Source organism: Dermacentor andersoni, chromosome 1 (genome assembly GCF_023375885.2).
Source record: "Dermacentor andersoni chromosome 1, qqDerAnde1_hic_scaffold, whole genome shotgun sequence".
In the NCBI taxonomy this organism is placed as follows: Eukaryota; Metazoa; Arthropoda; class Arachnida; order Ixodida; family Ixodidae; genus Dermacentor; species Dermacentor andersoni.
In genome coordinates this window covers 259,095,581-259,122,843 of record NC_092814.1, presented here as the reverse complement: position 1 = coordinate 259,122,843, position 27,263 = coordinate 259,095,581, and the positions used below count along the sequence as shown (strand labels likewise).

The following is a 27,263-nucleotide window of genomic DNA, read 5'->3' as shown; positions in this document are numbered from 1 at the left end:
GAATTATATAATCTTTTAAAGAGGAGAATTCAAAACACATGCCGAATGCAGTGTGGCTGCAGGCTGTTGACGACATGTCAACACGTCACGAAAATTTGGGGTTCTGGTCACGTGATATCACTGACATGTGGGCGGAGCAATGATCGCCACCACATCATGATCGTCTTCCCAAAAAATTGGACAAAGGTAGAGATGGTGAGAAGGGCATGGAGCCTTCTGATAGAAGCAGCAGCTGACTAACAAGCTTATCACGTGTCGCATGCGGAGACACGCAGAGTGAGAGAAAAGAATGGTCAATGCGGTGCGCACCCAGCTTTAACTGACAGGGCCATTGTGTTGGTTGTGGCCACTGCAGGAGGCGTTGCCACTGCACAAGGCTCACGAATGCATGTGTAAGGTTTGCGATACTACGTGGACACTGCCTCTGATTTTCGTGATGTAATGAGACACTCTTGTCAGTGCAACCTGTGCAACAAACTGTGCCGTTTCAAGGGGTATTCCCTCAAAACAGCTTCAGTGTTTCTCCTTAGCGTACACACATCAGTACACCAGCATGACTTCACAAATTTCGAAGTATGTACTTTTGTACTTCGGTTGTGCTTGCACAGAAAGTTATAAGAACTGGCAAGGTTGAGTCCTTGGTTTCTTTATAACTTAATGTTTTCCTTCATTGTCGATAACCAGTTAACCAGCCACAAGCACAAGCTGCATGTCATGGAAAGTTGGTGCAGGAATAACATGGTGTTTGTTATGAAGGGAAGAGCTAAAGTTGCACAGAACAACAATACATAAACAGGAAGGACACTCATCGTCTACCTACAGTAGAAAAAGGTTATAGCATCTGTCTCGATCCTTTCTTCAACAACCAACTGCAGCACAAACGGCACAAATAGCAACTGAACAGTCTACACTGAAGCGAAATGCAACAAAAAGTGAAAACAGCACAAAACAGCGGAAAGGGGAACGACCCTCAGCTGTGGCTGCTCCATTGACTTCCAGGATGATGATGATAATAGCACACTTGGTTTTGGTTTCAGTTTTACCAGCGAGGCAGCGTGAACGGAACAAGGGCCTTGTTCTTATGCTTTTTTCAGTGCAGCCTCGACACAATCTTCTGCTAAAATGCCTTTTTGGAATAGGATGGCGCAGAGGACTGTTCTTGACACAATTGGCACAGCTGTTCCATCACTGCTTTCATTCACATGTAAACACTGCAAAAACAAGAGCCTTGCAGCGTATGTGACATTTGCTCTGAAAATGAAATTTAGCACTTACTTGGTACAACAGAATTCTTGAATTCATTTGCAATGGACTTTTCCAAGTGAGTGCTAAGCATGGAAGCCAAGCTCTGGGCTACGATGGTTGCTTGTTTATCAATGCCAGCCCTCTGTATCTCACTCAGCTGAGCAATGGTAGATTCAAGCTTCACCACTAAGATGCACAAGTCAAGGAAGAAAGAGGCTCAAATGACAATATGGCACATAAAGCCATTAAGCTTGTTTGTTCAATTTGTTTGACATTAAAGAACAAGAATAAAAAATAAAAAATGATGTGAATAATGCCTTAAAAAGGATACGAGAAGCTAGGTTTGCCCTGGTTTCAGCCATGAGGGATGAAAGCATTCCATCCCGATGAGACTGTCCTTCTTCCAACTTCAGAAGCATTGCATGGTGTTTATGAAATTCAGAGCTCAGTGCACTCACAGTCTGTGTAAGTGTGCTAGTTTCCTCTGTAAGCTGAGAGATCACGAGCTCCACCTCACCCAGTGCTCGGGCAGTGCTTTCCCGGCCAGCTTGAAGCGAACCGTCCTCTACTGCATGCTTGCATCTACAAAAGAAAGCATGTTAATTACTACAACCCCAGAGAGAGGTGTCAATATCCAGATGAAATGCAACACCGTTAACAAAGTACTGTGGAGGATGAAAGGCAAATGCTTATTTGTGTTTAGTATCATCATCTACTGGTTACAACACCAAAGATGGGACACCTTGCAAGTCAACCTAAATCTAACAAAGTAAGGTGAGCTTGGCGACTGCCAGGAATGAATAAGTACATTCAACATTGAGGCGTTAAAGACAATTTGGAGTTATGGACCTGTCCTTAACTTCAATAATCTGGCCAAGGTAAGTTACTGCCAAGGCGTCTAGCCAGGAGCGGCCAGGACTGAGCACGCGCTTGCAAGCATACCTCAAGTTTCGCGTGGTTCGAGGCTAATTGAGTGTTCAAAAATAATTGAAATTAGCGAGACCCACCGGCTATGACACCGATAAGAAAAGTGGCCAAAGTTAATTGCTATGCAGGCGGCCGCAGCGGAGTGTGAGGATGACAATAGTTGACTTATTTCAGCCTGTATATAAAACTGCTTCAATAATATACAGTCAATTTAGGAAGAAGCATACTGATCCAAACACCCTTTTTGATTGGTTCTTGATGGACAAAGCTGTGTATGGAAATCTGCTTTATGACGAAATCTAGCAGCTGGAAAAGAGTGAGGAAAAGGCGTCTGCTGAAATGAGTGTTTGAAAAAAAGGTGACTTTGTGTGCTCCATTTGCAAGCTGCACATGCTGCGTATGAATGCAAAATTTGGCTAAGATATTCACAGCAGCGTATGCTATCCGCAGACTGTTTTTTTCCGTCAAGCCTGAGGGGTGGTGGAGGACCCCTCTGAGGTGAGGTTCCCTAATAGAATGTCAAGCCCACGGACTGAAGGTGAGGTGGCACTAAACAATGCAAGGTTTGTCCAGCTTTGGTTACAGCATTTAACTACATCAACAACATCAATAATATACAAGGGCAAAAGCAGAGGGCCTAGCACACCGCCCTGTGGTATATCATGTGTGATCAGAACACAGTCCCAGTTGCTGGTTGCCTCCATGTGCAAATAGCCAGCAGTTAAGATAGCTTATATCCCATAAATACAAAATCAACATAGAATTTTGAGTTTACAGTGATGAACTTTGTTAAACATATTATGTAAATCTGTACTGCAGTTATGCACTGTAAAATTAACTTGAACTTTGGTGTTCAGAGGCCAGAACCACAATCTGATAATGAGTTACGCTGTAGCGAGGGACTCTGGATTAATTTTGACCACCTGGGGTTCCGTAACGTGCACCTAAATTTAAGTAGGCACGCATAAAATAAAAGAAATCGACTGCCATCGCAAGAGAGGCAACTGTTATTTTGAATGTTTCACCATTGAAGCAAGGGCTGAATGCACTACCCTTGTACACCTGCATCAGTCGCAAAGTATCACGTGTTCATCTGTGTGACGTTATGTAGTACCAGCTGCGACTGGGAAAGCAACAACAAAAGCTTGTCCCTGTTACCTGACGTAATCATGTCGCACACTTGAACTCCTCCCAAAGAATAATGGCCACTAAGGCTAAACGGGAGTGTATAAAGTTTAATTTGATCATTCAAAGTAAGCCTTTTCAGTTGAATTAAGAAGTCGAACTACATATAGCACAGCTTTCAGGTCCTGCAACATGCTATGCTCCCAGAAAGGCCTAGTGTACTTTAGAATGTACACTGTCTTATTGTTGTAAACAATAAAGCATAATCCATGAAGCATTCACAATGCAGTTAGTGCAAAAAGACCACTGGGCACCAAAAATCAATAAAGTTGGGCCAATAAATTTTTCTTGGGCTTAAACTCTTTTCTTACCATACCCATTTTATTCTATCAATTTGATCAATCAATACATTCAAAGCCCCATATATGCATTTTTTTGCAGGTGGCGCCATTCATCACGTAGAATAACAAAATTTTCAATTTGAATTTAGTTTTACGCTTTTACATGTAGGAAGCTATTTTACTATGTCTAGGAAGTCTCACAACTATTACCAAAACATTGTATGCGCCAGTCAAATTAGGGTGCCTTCACCACGGGGCTTTGCTTTGCGAAGACGTCGCATTGCGTGTGAGGGTGGTGCTACCACCATTGATTTTGTCGATGAAATTGCAAGTTGACTTCCGCACAGGAATTTGCTTTACCCCTAGAGTAACACAGCTGACACTCATTATAACAGACCATGACAATCCAGCAAAAAAACGTTGCCTGTTATATCCAAAATTAGGGTCAGGGTGAAATGGCAAAACATTACATATACCGCTGTTTAACCCATAAGCGATCGAAAAATTATAAGAACATTGAAATCAAGATAAACTAGATAAACAGGTTTACATGGTAATGTCTTCCTATCCACCATTTTCCGAATGCTGGTTGCTGACAAATGGAGGTTTCCCTGTACTAGAGCATATATACACCCGAACAATGGCAAGATTAATGACACACACAACTGCTAGGAGCTGGCTGGTCAGTGCTGCCGTGCCTGCTGCTCGGTCCAAGTGTGTACAAAAACACTGGCAAGTTTGTGCTTCAATAGTCAGTAGTATAAGCCAATTTTATCTTGTGCGACAAGCAACGGCCCCTGTCAAATTTGAAGCATGAATGAAAGCCACAGTACACGGCAAGTTCCAACTCTGAGCCAGCGTCTGGCCACGGCTGCACTGCATGCTAGACGGCACGACTGTATCATGCACTTCAGTCTGGACGTCGCGAATAGCAATATTTCTTCTTTTCTGTGTGAATTGATGTGATCAGAAATAAAGTGTCCTCAAAATCGTGCATTTTATAAATGTTCGAGAGGTTGTTTCTGAAGTGCTGTATGCCACGGCTTCTGCTTCGAAGTTGGTTGGGCTTAGCGGCACCCTGCACGCTTGCTCAGCATTGAGCCGACAGCGGCGGGTGTCGGTGATACACTTGTGCAGTCTACACGAAAACTCTCCGACAGTAGGGCACTGTTTGGCAAGCCATTGCTGGAAGCTTGCCACTAATGTATTTGTTCCTTAAGGAAAAGTGAAGTTTTGCAAATTTTGCAAGTGGCCAGAAACATTTTCATGATGCGCACTGCTGCATACAAGCATCACCACACACAGCAATGTATGTTGTACTTCCACCAGACAGACTACTTCCAGGGCTAGTTTGTCGTGCGGCTAATTACGCGCTCCACACTGAGACGTGAAGTATTGCATAATGACTTCTAATAAATTTTCTGCTGGTTACCCCCCCATTCATACCTGCCAGAAGGGACAACTCTTGAAAAAGGTTTTCTTTCTGCTGTGTGCATGATGCAGTATGAGCAGTCATGTCTTTTGACATTTATACATCTGTAGAACCAGCTACCTGATAAGAGTAGTTACTATGCCTGATCATGCTTATTTGTGCAGTGCTGTTGAACAATACATGTTGACGCAATGACCATCTAAACAAAATTTGCCCAAACATTGGTCTCTTGTAGCTCAGTCTGTTAGAGCCAGGTCAGTTAAAAGCGGAATCAGTCTTTCGCCCTATTTTTTTATTAGCTAAAGTAAGGTACATTTAAACCTCGATATAATGAACTTCAATATAAGAAAATTCTCAAGATAACGAAGTATTTAACTTTTCATAACCTCTTGGCCACAGAACACCATATATCTAGAACCTAAATGTAACAAAGTGCGTTTGCATGCAATTTCAATATAACGAAATTTTCACTGCCGTTGCAAAAGAAGACTAAGACAATAAATGGAAACTTCTGCGGACAGAGATTGTGAAATGATTGAATTACAAGCAGCTGTTTGCAAATGCATGTTTCAAATCAAGCCACAAGAGCGACCGCGGAAGTAGAGTCGCATCGTGTTCTGTATAAAGTCCAAGTGCAATAAGATCCTACAGTGCTCCGCGTACTGTGTGCATTACTGTACTGTGTACTGTGTGTGTACTGTGTGTGTGTGAGTGAAAGTGCACAAGGGTGAGGTAAGAAAGACGGTGACTTCACGAGTGCCACCTTCCCACGCAAGCAAAGGGAAAGAGGAGGAGAGGAGCAAAGCTCGCGTAAAGGCTATTTCACATGCGACGACTGGAACGACGAAAATTGGTCCAGTCGCACATGTTGCAATGCGAGCGACCGCGGAAGTGGAGTCACATCATGTTCTGTATAAAGTACAAGTGCAACAAGATCCTATAGCACTCCGCGTACTGTGTGCTTTAGGTGCGAGTGAAAGTGCACAAGGGTGAGGTAAGAAAGCTGGTGACTTCACGAGTGCCGCCTTCCCACGCAAGCAAAGGGAAAGAAGGGGAGGAGAGCAAAGCTTGCGTAAAGGCTGCTTCACATGCTACAACTGGAATGACGAAAATTGGTCCAGTCACACATGCCGCAATGCGATTTTTAGAGGGCCCATTTCACGACTGAGATTTCAACAATGCGACTGGTGCGACACCCAGGGTTGCTTGCTGCCAGGTTTTGTAGCACACGCCGAATAATTCATTTAGTGTAGTGAAGAAAACGTAGACATTATAATATGTGCCTCCTGTAATTTAAAAACGTTTTAAAGTTTAAATTTGCTTTGGAGTGCACAACAGTAGTTTCTGTAGTTCAGTGTGAAGAGGCACGGCGCACGTAAAGGACAGCTGTTTGCAGCTACAGTAAAAGCTCGTTAACTGACACTGAAGAGTGTTAAGGTAGTTTTTTGCGGCCCAACACTACATGTGCCCTTGAGCCGATGGACCAGGGTATCATTCACTATGTGAAGTCGAAGTACCGAAAGCACTTGCTACAGCAAATAATCTTATGCTCAGAAGTTGGAAAGCTGTATGAAGTGGACTTACTCGGTGCAGTGCACATCATCGCTCACGTATGGAAAAATACACCTCCGCAAGTCAACGCCAACCGTTTTCGGCACAGCAGTATTTGTGAGGCCCGAGCATGTGGCAGTAGCCGACGAGGTGTGAGCAGAGTCCAGCGATGATGACTGCCCGACCTTCGATGCTGTCCTCCCCACAGATGTGACCCTCCAGAACTACATCGCGATTGATGATTGTGTTGCCACGACTGGTCTACTGACCGATGAAGAAATTATTAATCATGTCAGGGGCGCCCGGGAAGACCATGATTCAGAGGAAGAGTGATGCGAGGAGGTGCAGCCGCGACCTCGTCGCACCTCACGAGAAGTCACGGAGGCGCTTTTGATATTCGAGGACGTTTGCCTAAGCACTTCCGGCAGTTTGCGGGCTGTTAGCCACTTGGAAGAGTTAAGAAAAATTGTGATGTCAGCCGGAATCTGCGTGAAAAAGCAGACGACTATTGCAAAATACTTCAGTAAATACTCCAACTTGATTTTAATGTTATTTTTCCTGTTCATTCGTTAATTCGGCATTCGGATAATTCGAACATTTTTCCCGGTGCCGTGAGATCCGAATGAACAAACCTTTACTGTAGTTGTTTAACGCTGTGTGTTTTCTCATGTGCCTTCTATGTATGTTCGTGTCGTTCTGCCTGCCCTATAACAAATTGCAAGATGACCTATCAACAAGCCCATATAGCTACTCTCACCACATATGCAGTATTCAGAAGTCAGCTGCCGCGAAGTCGTCGTGCCAGCGCAATAAGATTCTCACGCTACCCATGACGCTTCTGGAGAAATGATGGTGTGTATATTGCTCGTGATTGTGCATTGTGTTTCGAGTTCAGGTGCTCATGAGGCTGTGTTTCTGAAGCGAGGGGTAGTCATCTTTGCATCTCATATGCTAGCTGTCATAGTATCTTGCGACCAGGTTTCGAGCTCTTGAGGCAAAGAACTTGCACAGCAGGCTGCATCTCTATTCTGTCTAGGTGCTTGTTCGTTTGCTCTTTCTCATAGAGGTCTTCAAGCTTGGTAGAGTTGAAGAAAAGATCAGTCAATACCCGTATGCCTTTGTTTGACGACTCCTCCTTTTTGTGTGCTGCTTGTAATTCATACCGTACAACACCTTGGGCACAAGTACAGCATCTGCGATTTTTCATGGTATCCGCTCATCCCCCCCCCCCCCCCCAATGATTTTGAGATTATTCTTTTCACCACGTGTACAATTTGTGTCCAGGCATGGCATAATTGTTTCACCGATGTGCTGGCTCTGCCGTCTTGGTTTTACACTAGCTGAGGACTCGTAGATGTTGACTTGCGGGTATATTTCTCCGGCTATGTGAAGCACAACGTGCAATCTGGGGTAGTTCTTGATTCCAGTCTTATTTCCTATGTAGATGTAAGCTGACTGATCAGAAAGCTGGATGCCAAACAGGCTAAGAAAGTCTGCAATGTTGTGAAGAGCTTGTTGAATTATACTTTATTTCTGTATAAGATAGCTTTCCCATAGACTGTAGTACTCTGTAGACTGTAGTACTTCTCGTAGTATGACTGTAATGTTGGTGTGGGTGGGCCGAATGTACCTCCAACTCTCACCTGGAATCTTGTGTCTTTCAAAAAGTTACAGTTGAACTTGAGTGCTGTAGCACAAATTTTCTTGCTCACCATTCTTCCTATTAGAGTTGCATGCGGTACTGCATTAAAAGCCTGTTCACTCTCTTCATTCTTTCAGAAGCAGTATTACACAATGACCTCTAATAAAGTTTCTGCTGGTTATCCCCCATTCATATTTGCCAGAAGGGACAACTCTTGAAAAAGGTCTTCTTTCTGCTGTGTGCACGATGTAGTATGAGCAGTCATGTCTTTTGGCATTTATACATCTGTAGAACCAGCTACCTAGAGTAGTTACTACGCCTGATCATACTTACTTGTGCAGTGCTGTTGAACAATACATATTGACACAATGAATGCTTTCCATATTCGAAGTATCGGAAAGATGCTTGTTTTACAATTGCGTCCTTTGCTTTTGATTGGTGCTAGGTTCAACCCCCCCCCCCTTATGTAATGCCCCACAAGGGCATTACATAAGGGGGGAGGGGGTTGAATAGGGAATAAGAAATATAGTAAAAATGCAGGCAAATATGGCAACTCAATATACACGAGAATGCAACGCCAAGTATAGCACGGAAAATGAAACTAAATACAGAAATGTACAGTACTAACATGGAATACAGAATACCACAATTTTTTTCTTTTTGTTTTTTCAAAGTACAATCAAGGCAACACTTCACAAGACAATGAGAGCATCATGTGGGTAACTTTTGTGCTTTGTTTAGTTTCTAATAAAAATGACAACAGACACCTCGTGCAGTAGCAAATACAAAAAGGAAAACTATTGAAAAGTGCCTTGACATTGAAAAAAGGAGTGAAGCACTGATTGAAAAGATTGAGGATCGTTGACAGAGACAATTCTAGATGGCAATGAATTCCATTGATCTATTGATGGTACGAGAGGTGAATTCTGGTATTTTTTAGTGGGAGCAAGCAAAAATGGGTTTGACTTTCTGCGTCTGACCTAACCTAGTCGCGATGTGATGTGCTGGAGAAATAGGAGAGTGGGAAAATGACATATTACTGTACTATGGTACAAGTTGTGGAAAAAAGATAATCGGATAAATGTTCTGCGCATGACAAGTGATGGCATTCTGAGGGTGTCTTGCAGTTTGGTGATGCTTTGAAATCGTGACTAAGATGACATGATGAATCATTCTGCCTTGTTTTGGACCGCTTCGAGATGGTTAATCCAGGTGACACGATGGGGGTGCCAAATGACAGATGCATATTCTAGCGAAGGCCGAATGAAAAGTATATGCTAATAGTCTTTTGTCACAGTTAGCGAGGTGAAGGTGACGCTTGAGAAGAAGAGTTTCTTTAATGCTTTTGAAGTTACATGTTCTATATGATTGTTCCACGTTTAGGTAGAATTAAATTTGATTCCTAGGTATTTAAATGTCAGTGCTGAATCAATGGGTGTATTGTTAATCACAAATGTATTGACCTGTGTTTTGCCATACAGAACACCATTCTGTTCGTTTGACTGCAGGTGAGTAATGTCGCTAGGGCTTGTTATTTCTTTATATATTAAGCAGTCATCTGCAAATAATCGGATTGTGGCATTCATACTAGTTGCTATATAATTATTATAAATTAAAAATAGAAGTGGGCCCAGCATTGGCCCCTGTGGTACCCATTATATGACGCATGCACGGCTGGAGGTATGGTTTTGTAGTTTGACGGACTGACGACGGTTTGTTAGAAAGTGTTTTATCTATTTTGTTGTTTTATGGTCAAGTGCAAGATTACAGGTTTTTAAGATCAAACAGTTATGGGGGACGCAATCAAATGCCTTAAAAAACAAACAAAAACTGTGTAGACATGCAGCAATGAGTGCAGTGAACGATGAAGATCAGTTACTAATTCAAAGAGTTGATTTTTCCAAAAGCCATGCTGGTTGTTCATGAGTAGGTTGTTCTTGTTTAGATGTTATAATATGCTTGTGTATTATATCCTCTAGTAACTTACAGCTAATTCAGGTTAATGAGATGGAGCTGAGAATGGTCAACATTCTCAGCTCAACAACAGCATGAAATGAAGTATGCAAACCTCAGCAAATGTTTTGGTATGATGGGCACCGGTGTTCGTAGTTTTGGTTTTCTGCTTCCATCTCAGTGCCTGATAACGGTGGCGCTAGGTGCCTGCTGCTCTACACCAAAGTCGTGACTAGGCACACGGAATAAAGTGGAAAGTTCTGGCAGCCTACTATAACATGAGGCTAAATCTAAGTACACGAGCCTTTTTATATTCAGCACCCATCGAAATGCTGCCGCCGCAGCAGGGATTGAACCCATGACCTGGAGCTCAGTAGCGCAACGCCATAGCCTCTGGGCTACCCTGGCGGTTCTGAATATGCTTGGTTTTGCATGCACTTCATTCAGGAGTGTGACCAGTGTGAACACCACATAAAACTGCGCTTTCAAGCCCAACCAGAAAATGCCAGAAATGCTTCTTGCATCAAAAGCTGTGTCATGCCAACATCACGCGATGAATAAAAAGAAAACTACATGGCTGCCAGTGCACACAGTCACGAAACATGCATCTGCCAAATTCTAATCTAACCACCAGTAATCAAAAGAATCACCACCTACACTGTGGTTGCTGTAGAAAATGCTTTAGCGTTGTCCAGGGGTTGGGGCCATGCACCATTATCTCTGCCCTCCTGGCTCTCACACGTGGATGCAGCCAAGGTGGAAGGATCACTTGCTGAAGGCTCGGGTGCAGCACGGTGCAAGTCTTCAGCTGCGGAATCATACTCCAGGCCTGGCTCCAACTCCTCCTCCTCTTCCTCGTCATCATCCTCATCTGAACTGTCTACAGCTGCATGATATAAACAAATGCAATACGTAACAAATATATACCTGATATTCTATGATCCTTTCAAATGAAGATGCTACTTGCGGGTACCCACACAACAAATCTGCACACTTAAGATTTTTGGAACTTACCAAGTTCCAAGTTACATAACAAGCGGAAGAAAAATATACAGAAAACATTATATACGTAAACTCGGCTATAGTACAGTCAATATACATATTAGGATAGAACAGCCTTCATGCAATTTCCAGCCTAAATGTGAACCTCATCCTATATTAGGAACCGTGGTATGAGCATGATGTTATGCAACACTTCATAAGTGACTAGCTCGTGTACCAAATTTGAATGAGACAATTTGAACCCGACTAGTCGGCACAAACGTGCCCGACTCAAACAGTGACTCCAATCTTGACCCCAACGGCTTGTCTTGATTGCAGTAAAAGAGAGTGAATACGTCACCGACTGATTTTTCGAACTCCAAAAATTTGGGCACGCTCGATTATTCGGTCTGCTTCGCGGCACCGCCATTCTCCCCATAGACCATAATGTATAACTGCCGAAAGCTCTCGTCTGATTTTTCGGACACTCCTTAAGCAAATTCGATCGAGAGAACCATGCACCAACTCTGACCGGTGCATGGTTTGACTTGCTGAACGGCATTTTTGTTTGGAACGGAGCCTCCTTGCTGCCCCACGAAGTGGCGCTACTGCAAATCCCCAATCATCATCATCATTTCTGCCTGGTTCGTAGCTACAGCATTTCCGGTCTCAGCTTAGTAAGCCATGTCAAGACAATCCAGCACCTGATTTATTTATTTCTTCGTGCACGACGCTGCCAGTAGGCCATATTTTTCGTTTGTGCGACTGGTGTCGGCGTGACGGTGTGGTGGTGTTTGCTTTGTGTGCTGTGTCGAGGTTGCGGTGATCCAACACGGCATACGGAAACATCGCGTCAAGTGTCTAATGGTGCCGCCGACAGTGCCTGCGCAGACTGCGCTGGGGAATGTCGGCAAGCGGGTGCCCGGAGGCCTAGGATTTGTTGCCTTCCAATGTGCTCCCTACTGATGCCGAAAATGTTCTGCCGAGACCTGCGCAGTGGTTGCATTGTGATTCCGGACACCGTATCATTTGGCAGTTTCACAGGTGCTGATATTGCTGTACTGACATGCGCAGAACTCGACGATGGCGAGATCGTTCATCAGGCTTCTGCTGCGCCGCCGGATGATGACTCTGAGTCGGAAGATGACGCACCATATGCTACGCTGCCGTCGGATGCGGAGCATACACAAGCAGTGACTGTGCTTTTAGTTGCCTGTAGTGACAGTACGACCCTATCCGATCTTCAAGCTGATCTGATTGCGCGTAAACAGAACAGCGTGCAACGGCGCATTCATGATTTCTTCAAGCCTACTGCCGAGCCCGAATAAGTGCAGGATTTCTTTTTTTTTTCTTAATCTGCTTTTTCGAACACCTGCTTATTCGGACATTTCCGCAGTCCCCGTGAGGTCCGAATAAACAGTCGGCGACTGTATTTCGTTTCAAACTCGCTCATAATTTTTTCTCCAATGAAATTGGTGCGAAGAGTTTCGGCACACTGCAATCGTATACGAAACTGCGTTTACGGCTTTTGCAAACCCTTCATTTAAAGTCAGCTTTATCACCATAGCGATCACCAGATGGCTCCGAAACAAGTTATTGCGTAAAGTGGAGCCATGAAGGAAACGAAAAGGCAGCACAACATCAGGCATGATGCTTTTGCAAGGATACTTCCCCTGACGCTGTGCTTTCCCTCCTTTCACTTGGGGAATCATGTGAAATGCACAAATCGCGCTTTGAATTATGAAAACAGCCCACCAGTTTGAGCTATGGTTGAGTGACGCTGGATACCAGAGTTGATGTCACTTTCGCTGTCCCATACCACACACATTTCACTCACCAAACTTCTCGACTGAAAACTTCTCGACCAAGTTCTCGACTGGAATACCTAGAGACATTGTTTCCACTGCGACAGCAACACTGTTGTTCTAGTTCCAGGGAACACAGAGCCATAAGGTTGGTCTTATTGTATTTCCTGAATCATGTAGAAGCCACTGATGCCCTGTTTAGCAAAATCAGATCAACTTATCCACAAACTTTTCTGCAAAATTAGGTAAAGGAAGCTTTCAGAAACTAAGAACCAAAAGAGATATATAATTTTAGGCCTTACCTCTGAAATAAGCACACAAAATTACACACAGCAGTTACAAGTTTTCAGCACCATAATTTCAGAACAAAGGTTTTCAGAATTTTTGGTCTAGGACCAGACTCCCCCTTTAGCAAGTTCATATATGCTAGATGGTATTCCATAACTAATAAATTTGAAGCTCACAGTAGAAAACAGTCGTCTCGTCACCGTTTTCTCCTTTGAACATAGGCGATGAGACAAGCATATACCATTAGCAAGCCTCTCTGCAGGTGCCATGATGTCAGCAACCTCCTGACTTGATGAGCTGGCTGTGCTTCTCTGAGACAACTTGCGCTGAGGTGGCTCAGACAGTTCACATACTTCTTCAGAATGCCCATTAGCTGTAGCAGCCATGGCTGCAACAGCCTCAGCTTCTTCAAGAACTCCTTTCCGCGACAGGTCTAGTGCATTAGGTGTTGTTCCTGGAGAGGGTAGTGAAGCTGCCACTGGAATAGTGCACAGCTCACTTGGAACAGGCGTTGATGCCTCAGTACTCTCGCCTGGAGATGTGGTGGATGGCAGTGGGTCTAATAAAATAAAATGCACAACGTCAAAAACACTAATGTTGAGTACGCAAAACAATTTGGCATCAACCAGTTGTTATCATAAACACCTTTTCATCAAAAGACTTGTGCAGTAATTTTACGCACAACACATACACGCACACGTACACAAACACAACTCAGCCAGCCCACAATATTGTCCTACGTACATTGTGTTACTTTTGGTTGGTAACTGTTTTTTACTGGATTATCGCCTATAGAGTTATTTAGTGAAAGATGCACCCCTACAGTATCTGAAGTTTCCTGGATTTAGTGGCCGATCTTATACCAAAAGAGTCTTGCCTAATTAGATTGTGAGTGAGACTTGAATACTGTTCTACATTATCGAACATAGCTGAGCATGAACAATTACTATGGAATGCACCATGATACATGAGAAACAGACTTGACCTGCTCACTCAAATTTGACAACTAACAACTGTACTTGCCAGTACTGTTGTGCTTTGAGTGTTGATCGTTTTCCTGGGCACACAATCACTCAATACAATTTAGTCAATGCAAATATTTATAACTTTTTGATTCTGGGAAGCATTTTATTGTTTGCCGTCAAAACAGAGGTAAATTTTTTTAATTCACACATTTGGCAATGTTTAACTCTTTCCTGTCACTACAATGTAGGTTAGTACAGATAGCAATAGCTGGCATTTAAACAATACTGAGGTATTATCATCATTCTTGCAGAATATGAACCCATAGCACGCAGAAACGAAACAATGTGAAACATAGGTAAAAGTGATGTGAACTTGACTTGGTGTGATCATTGCAGTACAAGTATGTCAGAAAGTGATACATAGACATTATGCTTTTAAAAGTATGAATTTTTTACAGTGAAGATGTCTATGGCAAGGATCCCAGGATTTCTTCATGGCATAACGCCAACAGAAAACTGTCATCTATGGCTCATACCACCACATACCCGCCGTGGTTGCTCAGTGGCTATGGTGTTGGGCTGCTGAGCACGAGGTCGCAGGATTGAATCCCGGCCACGGCGGCCGCATTTCGGTGGGGGCGAAATGCGAAAACACCCGTGTACTTAGATTTAGGTGCACGTTAACCCTTTGACGGTTTTTGCCGTACATGTACGGCGGCGGTTTTCTGTCCCGCAAGGTCTTTGCCGTACGGGTACGGTTTCAAACCTCCGTTTGAAATTTCGCGCCATAATGACGATACAGGCTTACTGGGAGGTGCTGCCACCTCTTAGGACTTACAAGAAGCGTTTGAAATTTGTGCTACCTCCTTGGGGAGATAAACAGAACTGACTTCTAGCTTCAGCGTGTCGCGCAGACTGCGGCAACACCCCTTTTGCGGTTTCGGTTTCGCCGCGTGATCGCAACGGAGGCACGCGAAACGTCATTTTTCTCTTTGTCGGCACTCTCTTGCAGATGCGGTGGAAGTTGATTTCTATCTTGATTGGCGCTGCTCTTAGCTAGTTTGTAATCGCCGCTCGCGAGGTATTCTCGCTCTCAGCGGCAACGCGCTTTCGGTTCCGCCGCAACGGAGGCGCGCGAAACGTGATTTTTATCTTTGTCGGCACGCTATCGCAGGGGCGGCGGAAGTTGATTTCTATCTTGATTGGCACTGCTCTTAGCTTGTTTATCACCGCCGCTCATGAGGTATTCTCGCTCCCTGCGGCTGTGCGGAGACTCGTGTTTCAAGGAGTACCACACTCTGAAATACTATTGAACATTTTGCAGTTCTGAGTGATGCCGATACCAAAATACTGTTCCTAATTTTTTTTTACTATTTATTCCCGACTTTATACATCTTGTACATTCAAGATCCGCAATAAACTAATTTGACCACCCGGGAAAGTTTTCTTCAAATTAATTCGACCCTCAAAGGGTTAAAGAACCCCAGGTGGTCGAAATTTCCGGAGTCCTCCACACGGCGTGCCTCATAATCAGAAATTGGTTTTGGCATGTAAAACCCCATAATTTACAAAAAATATACGACCACATGATATGGCTTATACCTTCATAAGGCACTCAGCAAAGTGAAACAAACGGTGCATACATTCTTTAGAATCACATATACAACATAAATAGCGTATGTTTCATAAAGGCAAGCTCAAAACAAGCATCCAAACTACATACCGTAAAAACCCGTGTATAATACGAGGTTTCTTTTCCATTATTAGCGTCCACAATTTTCGCCTCGTACTATAAGCGGATCCGAACGAAAATTTCATGCAGAAATTTGGGCTAGAAGTTTTCGTTTCGTTACAGTGTACTAGAATATTTACAGTGGCTCGAGCGGAGGCGCCTCCTATTGAGTGTCGCGTACCTGCTTTGGAAGAAAGTAGCGGTGGCGCTGTTGTCGTTCGCACTTGAAGCAAGTGTGCGCCACCTCTGCTTCTGCACGTGGTTTGTCTTTGTTGTCGTCGCGGAGCGTTGCTTCTTTCGTGCCTTTTCCGGCGTCAGTGTTTATGATGCCGCCCAAGTGGAGGTTAAACCACTGTTACGCGCCAGGCTGCGCAACTGGCTACGCAAGAACAGCTCAGGACCGTAAGTTATCGCTTTTTAAGGCTCCGAAAGATGAACAACAAAGGCTTGTTTGGCAGCGAAATCTCCACAGGCTTGACAAGCCGCTGGACCCTGATGATGAATTTGTTGTTTTATGGCGCAAGGGCCAATTATGACCAAAGAGCGCCGGTCAGTGTTGATGGGTTTGCAGTGGGTAGACGAATTCCGTGAGTGATAGTGACGTAGCTGTAAAGGGCCTAAAAGCAATCTCGGTAAAGCGCATAAAAGCTATATGTAATAAAAATTATGGCTATGACTAGTGAGAACTAAGAGCACAAAAGATACATTCTGCTGGAATGATGATATTTAAAAATACATGAAGGTAAACGTTTACAAGAAGCACTACTGCCTAAGAGAGCCCTTGGAACAAAAGGGTCTGAAGGCATGTGCTATAAAAAAAAATATATTATCGCAGCGGCATCCTCTGGAGAGAGCATGTGCTACAAATTCGTAGGGCTAACAACATGTAAGACAACATTGTTTAGGAAATTTAGGACTGCTCTGGTGTCAAACAACGGTTCTTTACCCAAAAACATTACAGGATGAAAGGGGATGTGCTGCCGGCATGCTGGCGGAAAGTGTTTCTTTCTCTCTGTTTCGGCTTCCCGACATTCCAGGAGGGCATGGAGGACGGTGAGCCTTTCACTGCATCTACCGCAGGATGGTGGTTCATTTCCAGTTAGCAGAAAACTGTGTGTGGCATATGTGTGTCCTATTCTAAGACGACAGAATAGGACATCTGTTCGTCGTGTTTTTGTTGCGGAGGGCCAATAACCCATATTCGGTTTAATCAAGTGAAGCTTATTATTTGTCTCAGCATCCCATAAGCGCTGCCAGTGGCTTCTGAGTTTGTTTCGGATGAAAGGCTTTAGATCTAAGGCAGGTAGTGCAGTGGCGGCATGGATATCTTGTGATGCAATTGATGTGGCTATTTGGTCAGCCAGCATATTACCCTCAATGCCCCTATGTCCAGGTACCCAACATATTATGACTTGCTGTTGAGACATGTACGATGTGCAAATGACTGAATAAAGCTCGGTAAGTACAGGGTTTCGATGATTGCGGAGGAACATTAGGGCTTTTACTACACTTAGAGAGTCCGTGTATATAATGGCTTTGTGCAACTTTGCTTTTTTTATTTGTTTAACAGCACATAGAATTGCATAAGCTTCCGCAGTGAATATGCTTGTTTCCAGTTGCAGTCCGTCGGACTGGGAGAAGGATGGTCCGATTGCAGCATAAAACACGCCGGCATGCGACTTAGAAGCGTCAGTGTAAAATTCTATGCACGAGTACTTAGATTGAAGTTCCAAGAAATGCATTCGGATATGTGCCTCTGGGGCGTGTTTGGTCACCTCTACGAATGATATATCGCATTCTATGGGCTTCCACTGCCATGGCAGCAATTGCTTAGCTGGGGCCATCAGGTTTTGCTGTAGAATTGGGACTTGCATATTCTCGGCAAGCTTTCTAATCTGCAGAGAGAATGGTTCTGTAGCTGCAGGTCGATTATTAAAGAGCATTGCAGATGCCACGTCGTTTATGCTTACATAAGAAGGATGGTCGCGGTTTGCGTTCACTTTTAGGAAGTACATGAAACTGGAGTATGACCTCTGAAGATGAAGGGACCACTCATTAGCCTCAGCGCAGAGACTTTCTACAGGACTTGTCCTGAAGGCACCGGTCGTCAAGCGGATACCAAAGTGGTGAACAGGGTCAAGCATCTTCAAAGAACTTAGGCTGGCAGATTGATATACTATGGCCCCATAATCTAACCGTGTGCGTATAAGACTTTTGTACAGGTTCATCAGACACTTCCTGTCGCTGCCCCATGTTGTATGTGATAAGAGTTTAAGAAGGTTCATTGTTTTTAGACATTTCTGTTTTAGGTGCTTTAAGTGTGGAATGAAGGTCAGTTTTGAATCTAATATGATTCCTAAAAATTTGTGTTTGGCAACTGTTATGTGCTGTCCATGTAGTTCTACACTGGGCTCTGCAAATAATCCTCTTTTTCGTGTGAAAAGGACACATGAGCTTTTAACAGGATTCAGTTTAAAGCCGTTTTCTTCTGCCCATTTACAAACTTTGTTCAAGCCAAAATGGACATGTCGCTCACAGATAGAAAGGTTACATGACTTGAAGCCTAATTGTACGACATCTACGTATACCGAATAAAACATGCTCTGCGGTATAGATAAGCGCAAGGAACTCATTTTGATTGTAAAAAGGGTACAGCTTAATACCCCTCCTTGCGGCACACCAGTTTCTTGTGTAAATGGCCTGGATAGAGCGTTGCCCCCCCTAACGCGAAATGTACGGTTTGATAAGTAACTTTCAATTACATTCAGCATATTCCCTCGAATACACATTTCTGAGAGGTCTTGCAAAATCCCATATCTCCAAGTCGTGTCATATGCCTTTTCAATGTCTAAGAAAACAGAAAGAAAAAACTGCTTATGGATAAAGGCGTCGCGAATGCCTGCCTCAATGCGCAAGAGCTGGTCAGTAGTCGACCTACCTTCTCTGAAGCCGCATTGGTAAGGGTCGAGTATTTTATTCGATTCAAGGAAATGTAAGAGACGACGATTTATCATTTTCTCGAAGAGTTTGCATAAGCAACCTGTGAGTGCTATTGGACGGTAACTTGAAACGTCGGATGGCTCCTTGCCTTGTTTCAAGACCGGTACTACGATAGCTTCTTTCCATGAGGATGGGAGGTATCCAGCAGCCCAAACAGAGTTAAAGAGTTCCAGAAGTGTCATCTGTGTATCAGTGTGTAGGTTTTTAATCATGTCATACATGATTCTGTCAACTCCAGGTGCAGAGCTCATACAAGAGGTCAACGCAGCTCTAAGCTCGGCCATATTAAAAGGAGAGTTGTATGGAAGATTTGCTCTGCATTTATGGTTTATTGACTTAAGTTCTGCTATTTGCTTATATTTAAGGAATGTTTCTGAATAGTTTATGGAACTTGATACATGCGCAAAATGTAATCCAAGGGCAACGGCCTGGTTTTCCAAGGTATTTCCTCGCTTATCAATCAAAGGTAATGGGTTGATCTGCTGCCCTTTTAGCCTTCTCAGACCATCCCATACTTTAGCCTCCTGGGTATAGGAATTGATGCCCGAGAGAAACCTCTCCCAGCTTGCTTTTCTAGCCTGCCGTCTCGTGCGCCGTCCTTGCGACTTGATATGTTTAAATTCAATGTAATTTTCCGCCGTAGGATATTGGCGCAATCTGCCCCATGCCTTATTTTGTCTTTTTCGTGCATCCCTGCAGTCTTCATTCCACCAAGGAATACGTTTCTTAGATGAGTGACCATTTGTTTGTGGAATGAACTTTTCAGCTGCGTCAATAATAAAAGCGGTAAAATATGCTACAGCATTACCTATACTAAAATCGCATATAAAATCTTGTGATAAGTAAGTACATTCCTTAAAAGACTTCCAATCCGCGGAGTCAAGTTTCCAGCGGGGAATCTGTGGACGGATGTAGGGTCGTGTTAGTAAGTTTAAAGTTATAGGGAAGTGGTCACTCCCAAACGGATTTTCTATGACATCCCATTCTAAGTTGGCAAAAAGTATTGAAGATCCAAGCGCTAAATCTATCGAGGAGTATGAATTATGCGCAATATTATAGTAGGTGGGTTTTTTCCTATTAAATAGGCATACACCGGACGTAACAAGAAAGGATTCTATCAGTCGTCCCCTCGAATCAGTCCTAGAATCTCCCCACAGGCTGTTATGCGCATTAAAATCCCCAACAATGAGAAATGGCTCAGGAAGTTGATTAATAAGTTCGTAGAACTCTATTTTGCTCATGTGATAGTTCGGAGGTATGTATATAGAGCAGACTGCTACAAATTTAGTAAAAAGAATTGCTCGAACTGCAACTGCCTCGAGGGACGTCCGAAGCGGCAAGTGTTGGCAAGCAATAGCTTTATTGACAATTATGGCTACACCGCCGGATGAGGTGTTCACCTTGTCACGATCTTTACGAAAGATAGTGTGCGACCGGAGAAAATTTGTCTGTGTAGCTTTTAAGTGCGTTTCCTGAACACACAGTACCTTTGGATTAAATTTGTGTAGAAGTTCGGTTACGTCGTTAAGATTGTGGATGAAACCTCTCACATTCCATTGCATAATCTGTGTATCCATTTTGATGGAGTTGGATACTGTGTGTTCTGGAAAGGAAATGTTAGTTCACCGGCGCTTTGCAGGCGCCGTGACGGCAGTTTTATCTCTTTTGGAGCGATCGAGAGATCCTCGTCGCTCCTTAGGCGCTGGTGGCACCGTCTTGCTGGTGGTTGTGTCCATCGCCTCTAGCGAGGCGCTGGACACGCGCTGAGCGCTTTGTTTGACGTGAAGGCCTCGGCACGTTCGACGAGACCTTCGAGGTCACCTGCCCGGAGGTAGATGGCCCCGTCTGCTGGGGTGGCGGAGCAGCATTAGCTGCAACCGCCGCGGGGGCTGGTGGCGTAACTGCCGACTCACTGCTTGTGGGTCGGACAGCCGCCGGAAGCCGTTGTGTCGCTGCCCCCTGACACGTCACATCGGCAAAGCTGCTCTTAGGCAGGTATGACACCCGCCTACGTGCCTCCTTGAAAGATATGTTTTCTTTGACTTTGATTGTCACAATTTCTTTTTCTCTTTTCGAAGACGGGCAGGACCGCGAGTATGCGGCATGCTCGCCATCACAGTTGACACAATGTGGAGTGTTCTGGCACGTTTCGGAGGAATGTTCATTGTCACTGCACTTGGCACATGTCAGCCAGCCTCGACAGTTCTGTGAACTGTGGCCAAACCTTCGGCACTTAAAGCATCTAAGAGGATTGGGCACGTATGGCCTGACACGGAGCTTGATGTACCCGGCCTCGATTGACTTGGGCAGGACACTCGAACCGAAGGTGATTATAAAATGTTTGGTTTGGATTTCTTTGCCATCTCGTCTCATTTTAATTCTTTTGACATTTATAACATTCTGTTCACTAAAGCCCTCCAAGAGCTCAGCCTCAGTGAGCTCCAGCAAATCATCGTCCGAGACAACGCCGCGGGAGGTATTCATAGTGCGGTGCGGGGTTACTACTACTTGGGTCTCTCCAAATGATACTAGTTTAGGTAGTTTTTCATATTGCTTCTGATCTCGGAGCTCCAAGAGGAGGTCACCGCTAGCCATCCTCGACGCCTTATATCCTGGTCCAAACACTTCGGTAAGAGTCTTCGATACAAGGAACGGCGAGATTGTTCGCACTTGTTTAGCTGGTGTTTCTGAGTGGATCACATGAAAACATGGAAAATTGTGGACTTGCCGTCCGAAAAACTGAAAGACTTCTTCGGTGCGCCCTCGTTTCTGAGGGCGATCAGGGAGTTTAGGATTCCATAGGTACAGTTGGGTTTTCGGCCGCGATGCCGACCACCCACCATGGAGCCCAACAGGGGGACGTGACAGAAGTTCCTGCTAGAGAAACCCTGCCAACGCCAGCCGTACATCACTGCTACAACCAAATACAGCATAACCAAGGCTGGCTAGCTACACAAGGTTAACCCTTGCCGCCTGGAAACTAGGAAGTGAGGAGAAGTGATGAGAAGACAGAAAAGATGAAAAAGGCGAGAGAGAAAGACGAAGATTGGAGAGGAGGACAGGAAGAGGCGACTGCCGATTTCCCCCGGGTGGGTCAGTCCGGGGGTGCCGTCTACGTGAAGCAGAGGCAAAAGAGGCGTGTTGCCTCCGCCGGGGGGCCTTAAAGGTCCCAACACCCGGCATCGGCTCAACCCCCAGGATCCCCCTTTCCCCGGACACGGCTAAGCCGCGCACGGCTACACGCAGGAGGGTCCAACCCTTGTGTGCTTGGGTACGTGGTGTCGCAACACACCAAACGCCTGCTTGCGCAGACGCCCCTGCGGGGCCGCTGGACCCTGATTGTGCCGTTTGTGAACTGCACTTCGAGCCCCGTTTTATTTTGACGCATTATGTACACATGATAAATGGAACTGAAGTTAGAATTCCGAGGGGGACTCCAACACTTGCTGCTGACGCAGTCCCGACCCTTCTGCCCAACTTGCCCGCCTATTTGAGCAAGCGCACTCAGACTCCAAGGCCGCAGAGGAAAAGACGGCAGCTACAGATGCCATGTGATACCAGCAGTAAAGCCCGCCGCACTGACCAGTGTCATCAAGAGGGTGATCATGGCGCGGAGGCTGCAGTGAGCAGCGAAGAGTGCACGGATATTGCCGACGCAGACATTGTTAGCGTTGCCGACTTCCGTGGACTCCCACTTCCAACGAAATCGTGGGCGCTGCACGAGTTCCTGGATTTTACTGGTGTGTGCTACGTGTGTTGTGCACTGAATGCGCCCACAGGTAAAATTACAGTTGCTAGAACTGTGTTTTTCAGCATTGGAATCGAAGGAATCGTGAAATGCAAGGTACATCTTTTGGGCAAGCTAATAGAAGAAACACATATTGCAGCGATTCAGCAAGCTGAAGATGTGCTACAAAGAGCAGCTAGCATTCCAATATGTTGCGGAGCTGCGGAAGTGGCATCGGTGTCGTTCGAATTGACGAGACGTCTTCTGACACAATCAGAAATAAAGGGAGGCACTTTCTTCAGTGTGAACTGCATTGGCAAATCATCAAAAGAAGGTGAGTCCAATCTCAGCACAGTGTTCTGCTTAGTTTGTGCCATGACTTGAATGGATATACTGAAAGTTAAAGCCAGTTTATGTTTTATTATTTCAAGCTACTTGTAATAATTCCTCGACTTTTCTAGAATAGCTTTAAAAAATTGGCAGGTATTTTATTCCACCTTAGAAGAATTTTCTGTTCGTAATCCAAAATGTAGTGTTTAATTAGACAGACTCTTAATGAGTAGTATTTAAGTCTGGAATAATTTGATTTGCACATAATAAAAAGGCATCTCATGTCTTGTTCCAGGGCAACCTTGCTTACGTTGCAAGTATCTGCGTAAAGCTCTTCAAACATGAAAATGTCGCCTGCAAAAGAAACTTCCCAAGCCAAGCTCTAAAACATCCCACCGACTCCGAGCTGCAAATCGGAAACTCAAGAGGCTGGCATCGAAAGTAGAGACCTTGAATGAAAGCATTTCAAGGACGAAAAATGCCACTGCAGCCATAACCGAGAAGATCTTGCACGACAGATTAAAATGCTTGTCCCCAAAGCAGCAACTAGCTGTAAGACAATGCTTTGAAGCTGCCAAACGAAAGAGCACACGAGGGATTAACTACAACAAGGAATGGACGCTCGAATGCATCTTGCTGAAAATGCGTAGTCCCAAGCTTTACGAATACATTCGGAGGCAATTCATCTTAGTACTTCCAGGAAAGGCGACTTTACGGAAGTATATGTCAAACTACATGGGTAACTTTGGCTTCAATGAAAAGTTGTTCGAAACGTTAAAAGACATCTGTGATGGACCCCTTCAAATGTCATGGGGGTTTAGTAATTGATGAAATAAGCTCTCGGAGCACCTGTCTTCTGACACAGCTGGTAAAGTCGCTGGATTCGTTGACCTGGGGCCATACACACCAAAAGAAGAAAAACACGTCCTCTCCAACCATGGTCTTGTGGTGATGTTTGTACCTCTGACCGGAAGCTGTACTCAGATCTTGGGCACATTTGCGACAAACAGTAATGTGAAAGGAGATCTATTGTCAAAAATTATTCTTGAGGCTGTCATGTTAGCAGAAAAATCAGGACTCTTTGTTGACTATGTGACATGTGATGCAGCACCCTGGAATCGCAAGATGTGGAAAATAATGGGCATAAAAGGAAATTCAAAGAAATATCCAGAAAAAGGACACACATCCTGTGGATGACACAAGATCCCTCCTCTTCTTCTCGGATTTTCCCCATTTAGTAAAAACATCCGCAACAGAATGCTGCAAACAAGCTTCAATCCACCAGATGGAAGGGTATGCATATTTCTACATTAGGAAGTAGTATTTATTGGGTTTTAGACATTTGCATTTTGTATGTGTTTTTTAAATAATTCATTGCTTTCATTTCAGGTGTCACTGGAGCCACTTCAGAGAGCTTTTGAACTCGATTCAAATAACCTCACCATGAAGGCAATGCCTCGGCTAACAAGGACACACCTCGATCCAAACAACTTCGAAAAGATGCGAGTTGCCTATGCGTTCCAGTTGTTCAGCTCAGAGTCGTTGAGAGGACTTCAGCTCTACAAGGCACAAGTGGAATCGCATTGCGGAAAAATTGATGCAACCCAGAAATTTTTCAGGTTTGCACTTTAAGTTTATATCAAACATTTCTTTAATTCCAACTTTGAAAGTGGATTTGTGACTTAAATTTACTCAACGACTTCTTTCCTTAAGGTTTAACTCAGGTATATATTGGTGCTTTCATTGGAAACTCAGTAAATTCCTATTTTTATTTAGATCACTTTTCTGTTTGGTTTCTTTTTGTGCAGGAGAATGCAGTCTCTGATTGAAATCATGACATCGCGGTTCCCTGCTGAAGCTTTGAAGCCAAATTCGCCAAAAGTACAAGAGCTTGAAGATTTCTTGGACTTTATGACGCAGTGGGAAAAGCACACCGAGAAAAAACATTTCTTAAGTGACTCAACAGCAGAAGGCCTCCGAGTCTCCATCACCAGCACTTTAGAGCTCTTGAAGTATGTTACTTCTGAAGTGGGGTACTCGTATGTCATGACATCACGTCTTAGTCAAGACAAAATTGAACTTGTTTAGCATTGTGAGACAATCCTCAGGTTGTAATGCGCATCCTACCCCAGAGCAATTCTTGACCACAGTCAACTGCTTGAGCTACTACAATCTAGCCAAGAGCGTTTCTGGTGCAAATGTAGGTAGTGACGTCATAAATTCACTCATGACTGTAAATGACCAACTGGACGCTTCACATAAACAGCAGTTGATTGATATGCTGCTCAGCAATGGAGACCTTGCAGCAGCAGAAGCTGCAGTCGGTGATATGCCTGAACAAGGACATGGCTATAATCTCCGAAGAAGTGACTCGAGACTGACATATTATGCAGCTGGTTACGTGGCAAGGAAGTGTGTTTTAGAGTCTAAGTGCCTTGTCTGCACAAATGAGTTACTACTTCCTGCCTCGGAAGGGAAGATGTTGAATGCAGCGGTGTTCACAAGAGCTTGTGACTTCGGTGGCTTGCTCTATCCCTCGGTGACACTGTTCAAGTTCATTAGTAGCCTCGAGGACATATTTACAGGCTGTTTCAGCTCCAACAAGCTGCACCAAGACAGCATCATGGATTTGCTGGCTGTCATACATAGCAAAGAAATCGCAGCTATTGGATGTAAGGAACACAGAAAAACTCAGACAGCTAACATGATTGGTTTTTATATAGCAACCAGGATGCACTTTTATATCAAAGGGTTAAACAAGTCTCGTGATGCAGCGCGCAGAAAATCGCACCAACACTTGAAGCTTAGTCGCATGTGAGGGTAATGATACCAAGCCATTCGACAGTACTTAACTGAAAAGCGATCATGTTGTGTAAATAAATGTGCACTGGTGTGCTACACAACAACTTGGTTGTTTGTTCTTCGTAACTCTGCCAGCCATCTGTGCATACCAAGATAGCAGTGGTAAATCCACTGCAAATTCCTTGAGATGCAAAAGTCTAAAAACGAAGGTATTGAATGGTAGTAAAAAATGAAATGTCACCAAGAAACCTAGAACATCCATCTAATACAACGCAGCATATTCCAGTGCGCTACGTTTCAAATCCGTCCCAAAAGGAAAAATTAGAACATCGGCATCACTCAGTGTAAATGCCGCAGCGATTTCTAAAGTTTGATTCACGGACAGGAGCTAATATGAGTCGTCAAGCACAAGCCTGTAACGTCGCGACAAAGCATATTAAGGAAACAATTTATGTTAAGCGTCCTAGCATTTTATCTGTGGCAAACTTCCTTCTTTATGCGCTCCTATCTCGGGGTAGGCGATTTCATGTTGAGCATAGAAAAAACTTTTTATGTCGTCATTAAAGGATCTTGAAAGCGACGAGACAAGCTTAATTAAGGCACATAATTTATAGGAAGTGCACCGTTAAGGGGAAGAGATGTATCATACGAAGTGTACATATTGCAGCCCGCTATCCAGCTCAGCCACTAGCGACAACCCCGGTAAGCGTTTGCAAATATTCCTTTTACGTTTTGCATGTTCATGGAAAAAAAAGTGTGATAGTAAGCCATGGCAAACTGCAACGAATACCATCACGACATATGAAGTATTGCGGCTATGTTTCCTGCCAGACGACTCCACAACTACAATGCGCGCAAGCGACACTATTTGAATCTTTCCACATTCATAACGAAGCTGCAAAGAACAGAAATCGGAAGCGAAATATTTTGTCACTTGCTAGCCTTGCATTACTTCGTGGTGACAAACTTAAGCCGCCCAAAACGATGGACGAAGCGGTTGTCGTAGCAGCGCGACGGCGAGCCGACGGCCCGAAAGCCGACGCGCTTTCAAGTGCGGTCGACTACAGCACCGCCGCACCTTTCTTCCGCTTCAGGCCCTCTCCAGGGGAGGCGGTCGGGCCACTAGAAAGTATTCTAGTTCACTATAGTTTCGTTATTGCTGCACGACTACAACATTGTTTCTTTATTGTTGGATGCGCACCTTGGCAGCACATGTGCAAACCACACTTTGCGAATTGCATCTTTCTAATTCCGCATTGAAGGACCAAGATGTCCGGACCACGAAAACAGTACTCGGCTGCTTTCAAGAGAAAGGTTATTTTAGCCGTACAGGACATCGGCAACAGTGCAGCGGGGAGGGAGGCAGCTTGGCGTCAACGAGGCAAAAATTCGCGGATGGCATAGACAGAAGGACGCC

The 27,263-nt window shown here is 44.3% G+C and overlaps 1 protein-coding gene across 6 annotated transcripts in view; it reads right to left on the bottom strand.

Moving 5' to 3' along the window:
* The window catches only part of Ge-1 (Enhancer of mRNA-decapping protein 4 homolog Ge-1), a 222,399-nt gene that overhangs the window by 41,955 nt on the left and 153,181 nt on the right, over nt 1–27,263 (bottom strand). For 5 of the 6 annotated variants that reach the window (XM_055063694.1, XM_055063697.1, XM_055063696.2 and 2 more), the window contains 4 exons: nt 13,532–13,849; nt 10,874–11,102; nt 1,577–1,827; nt 1,276–1,431 (listed from right to left, as the gene is read on the bottom strand). In XM_055063694.1, the coding sequence (XP_054919669.1) occupies nt 1,276–1,431; nt 1,577–1,827; nt 10,874–11,102; nt 13,532–13,849 (954 nt within the window). The remainder of the gene's footprint in view (nt 1–1,275; nt 1,432–1,576; nt 1,828–10,873; nt 11,103–13,531; nt 13,850–27,263) is intronic. The other variant, XM_055063698.2, reaches the window with a different exon arrangement.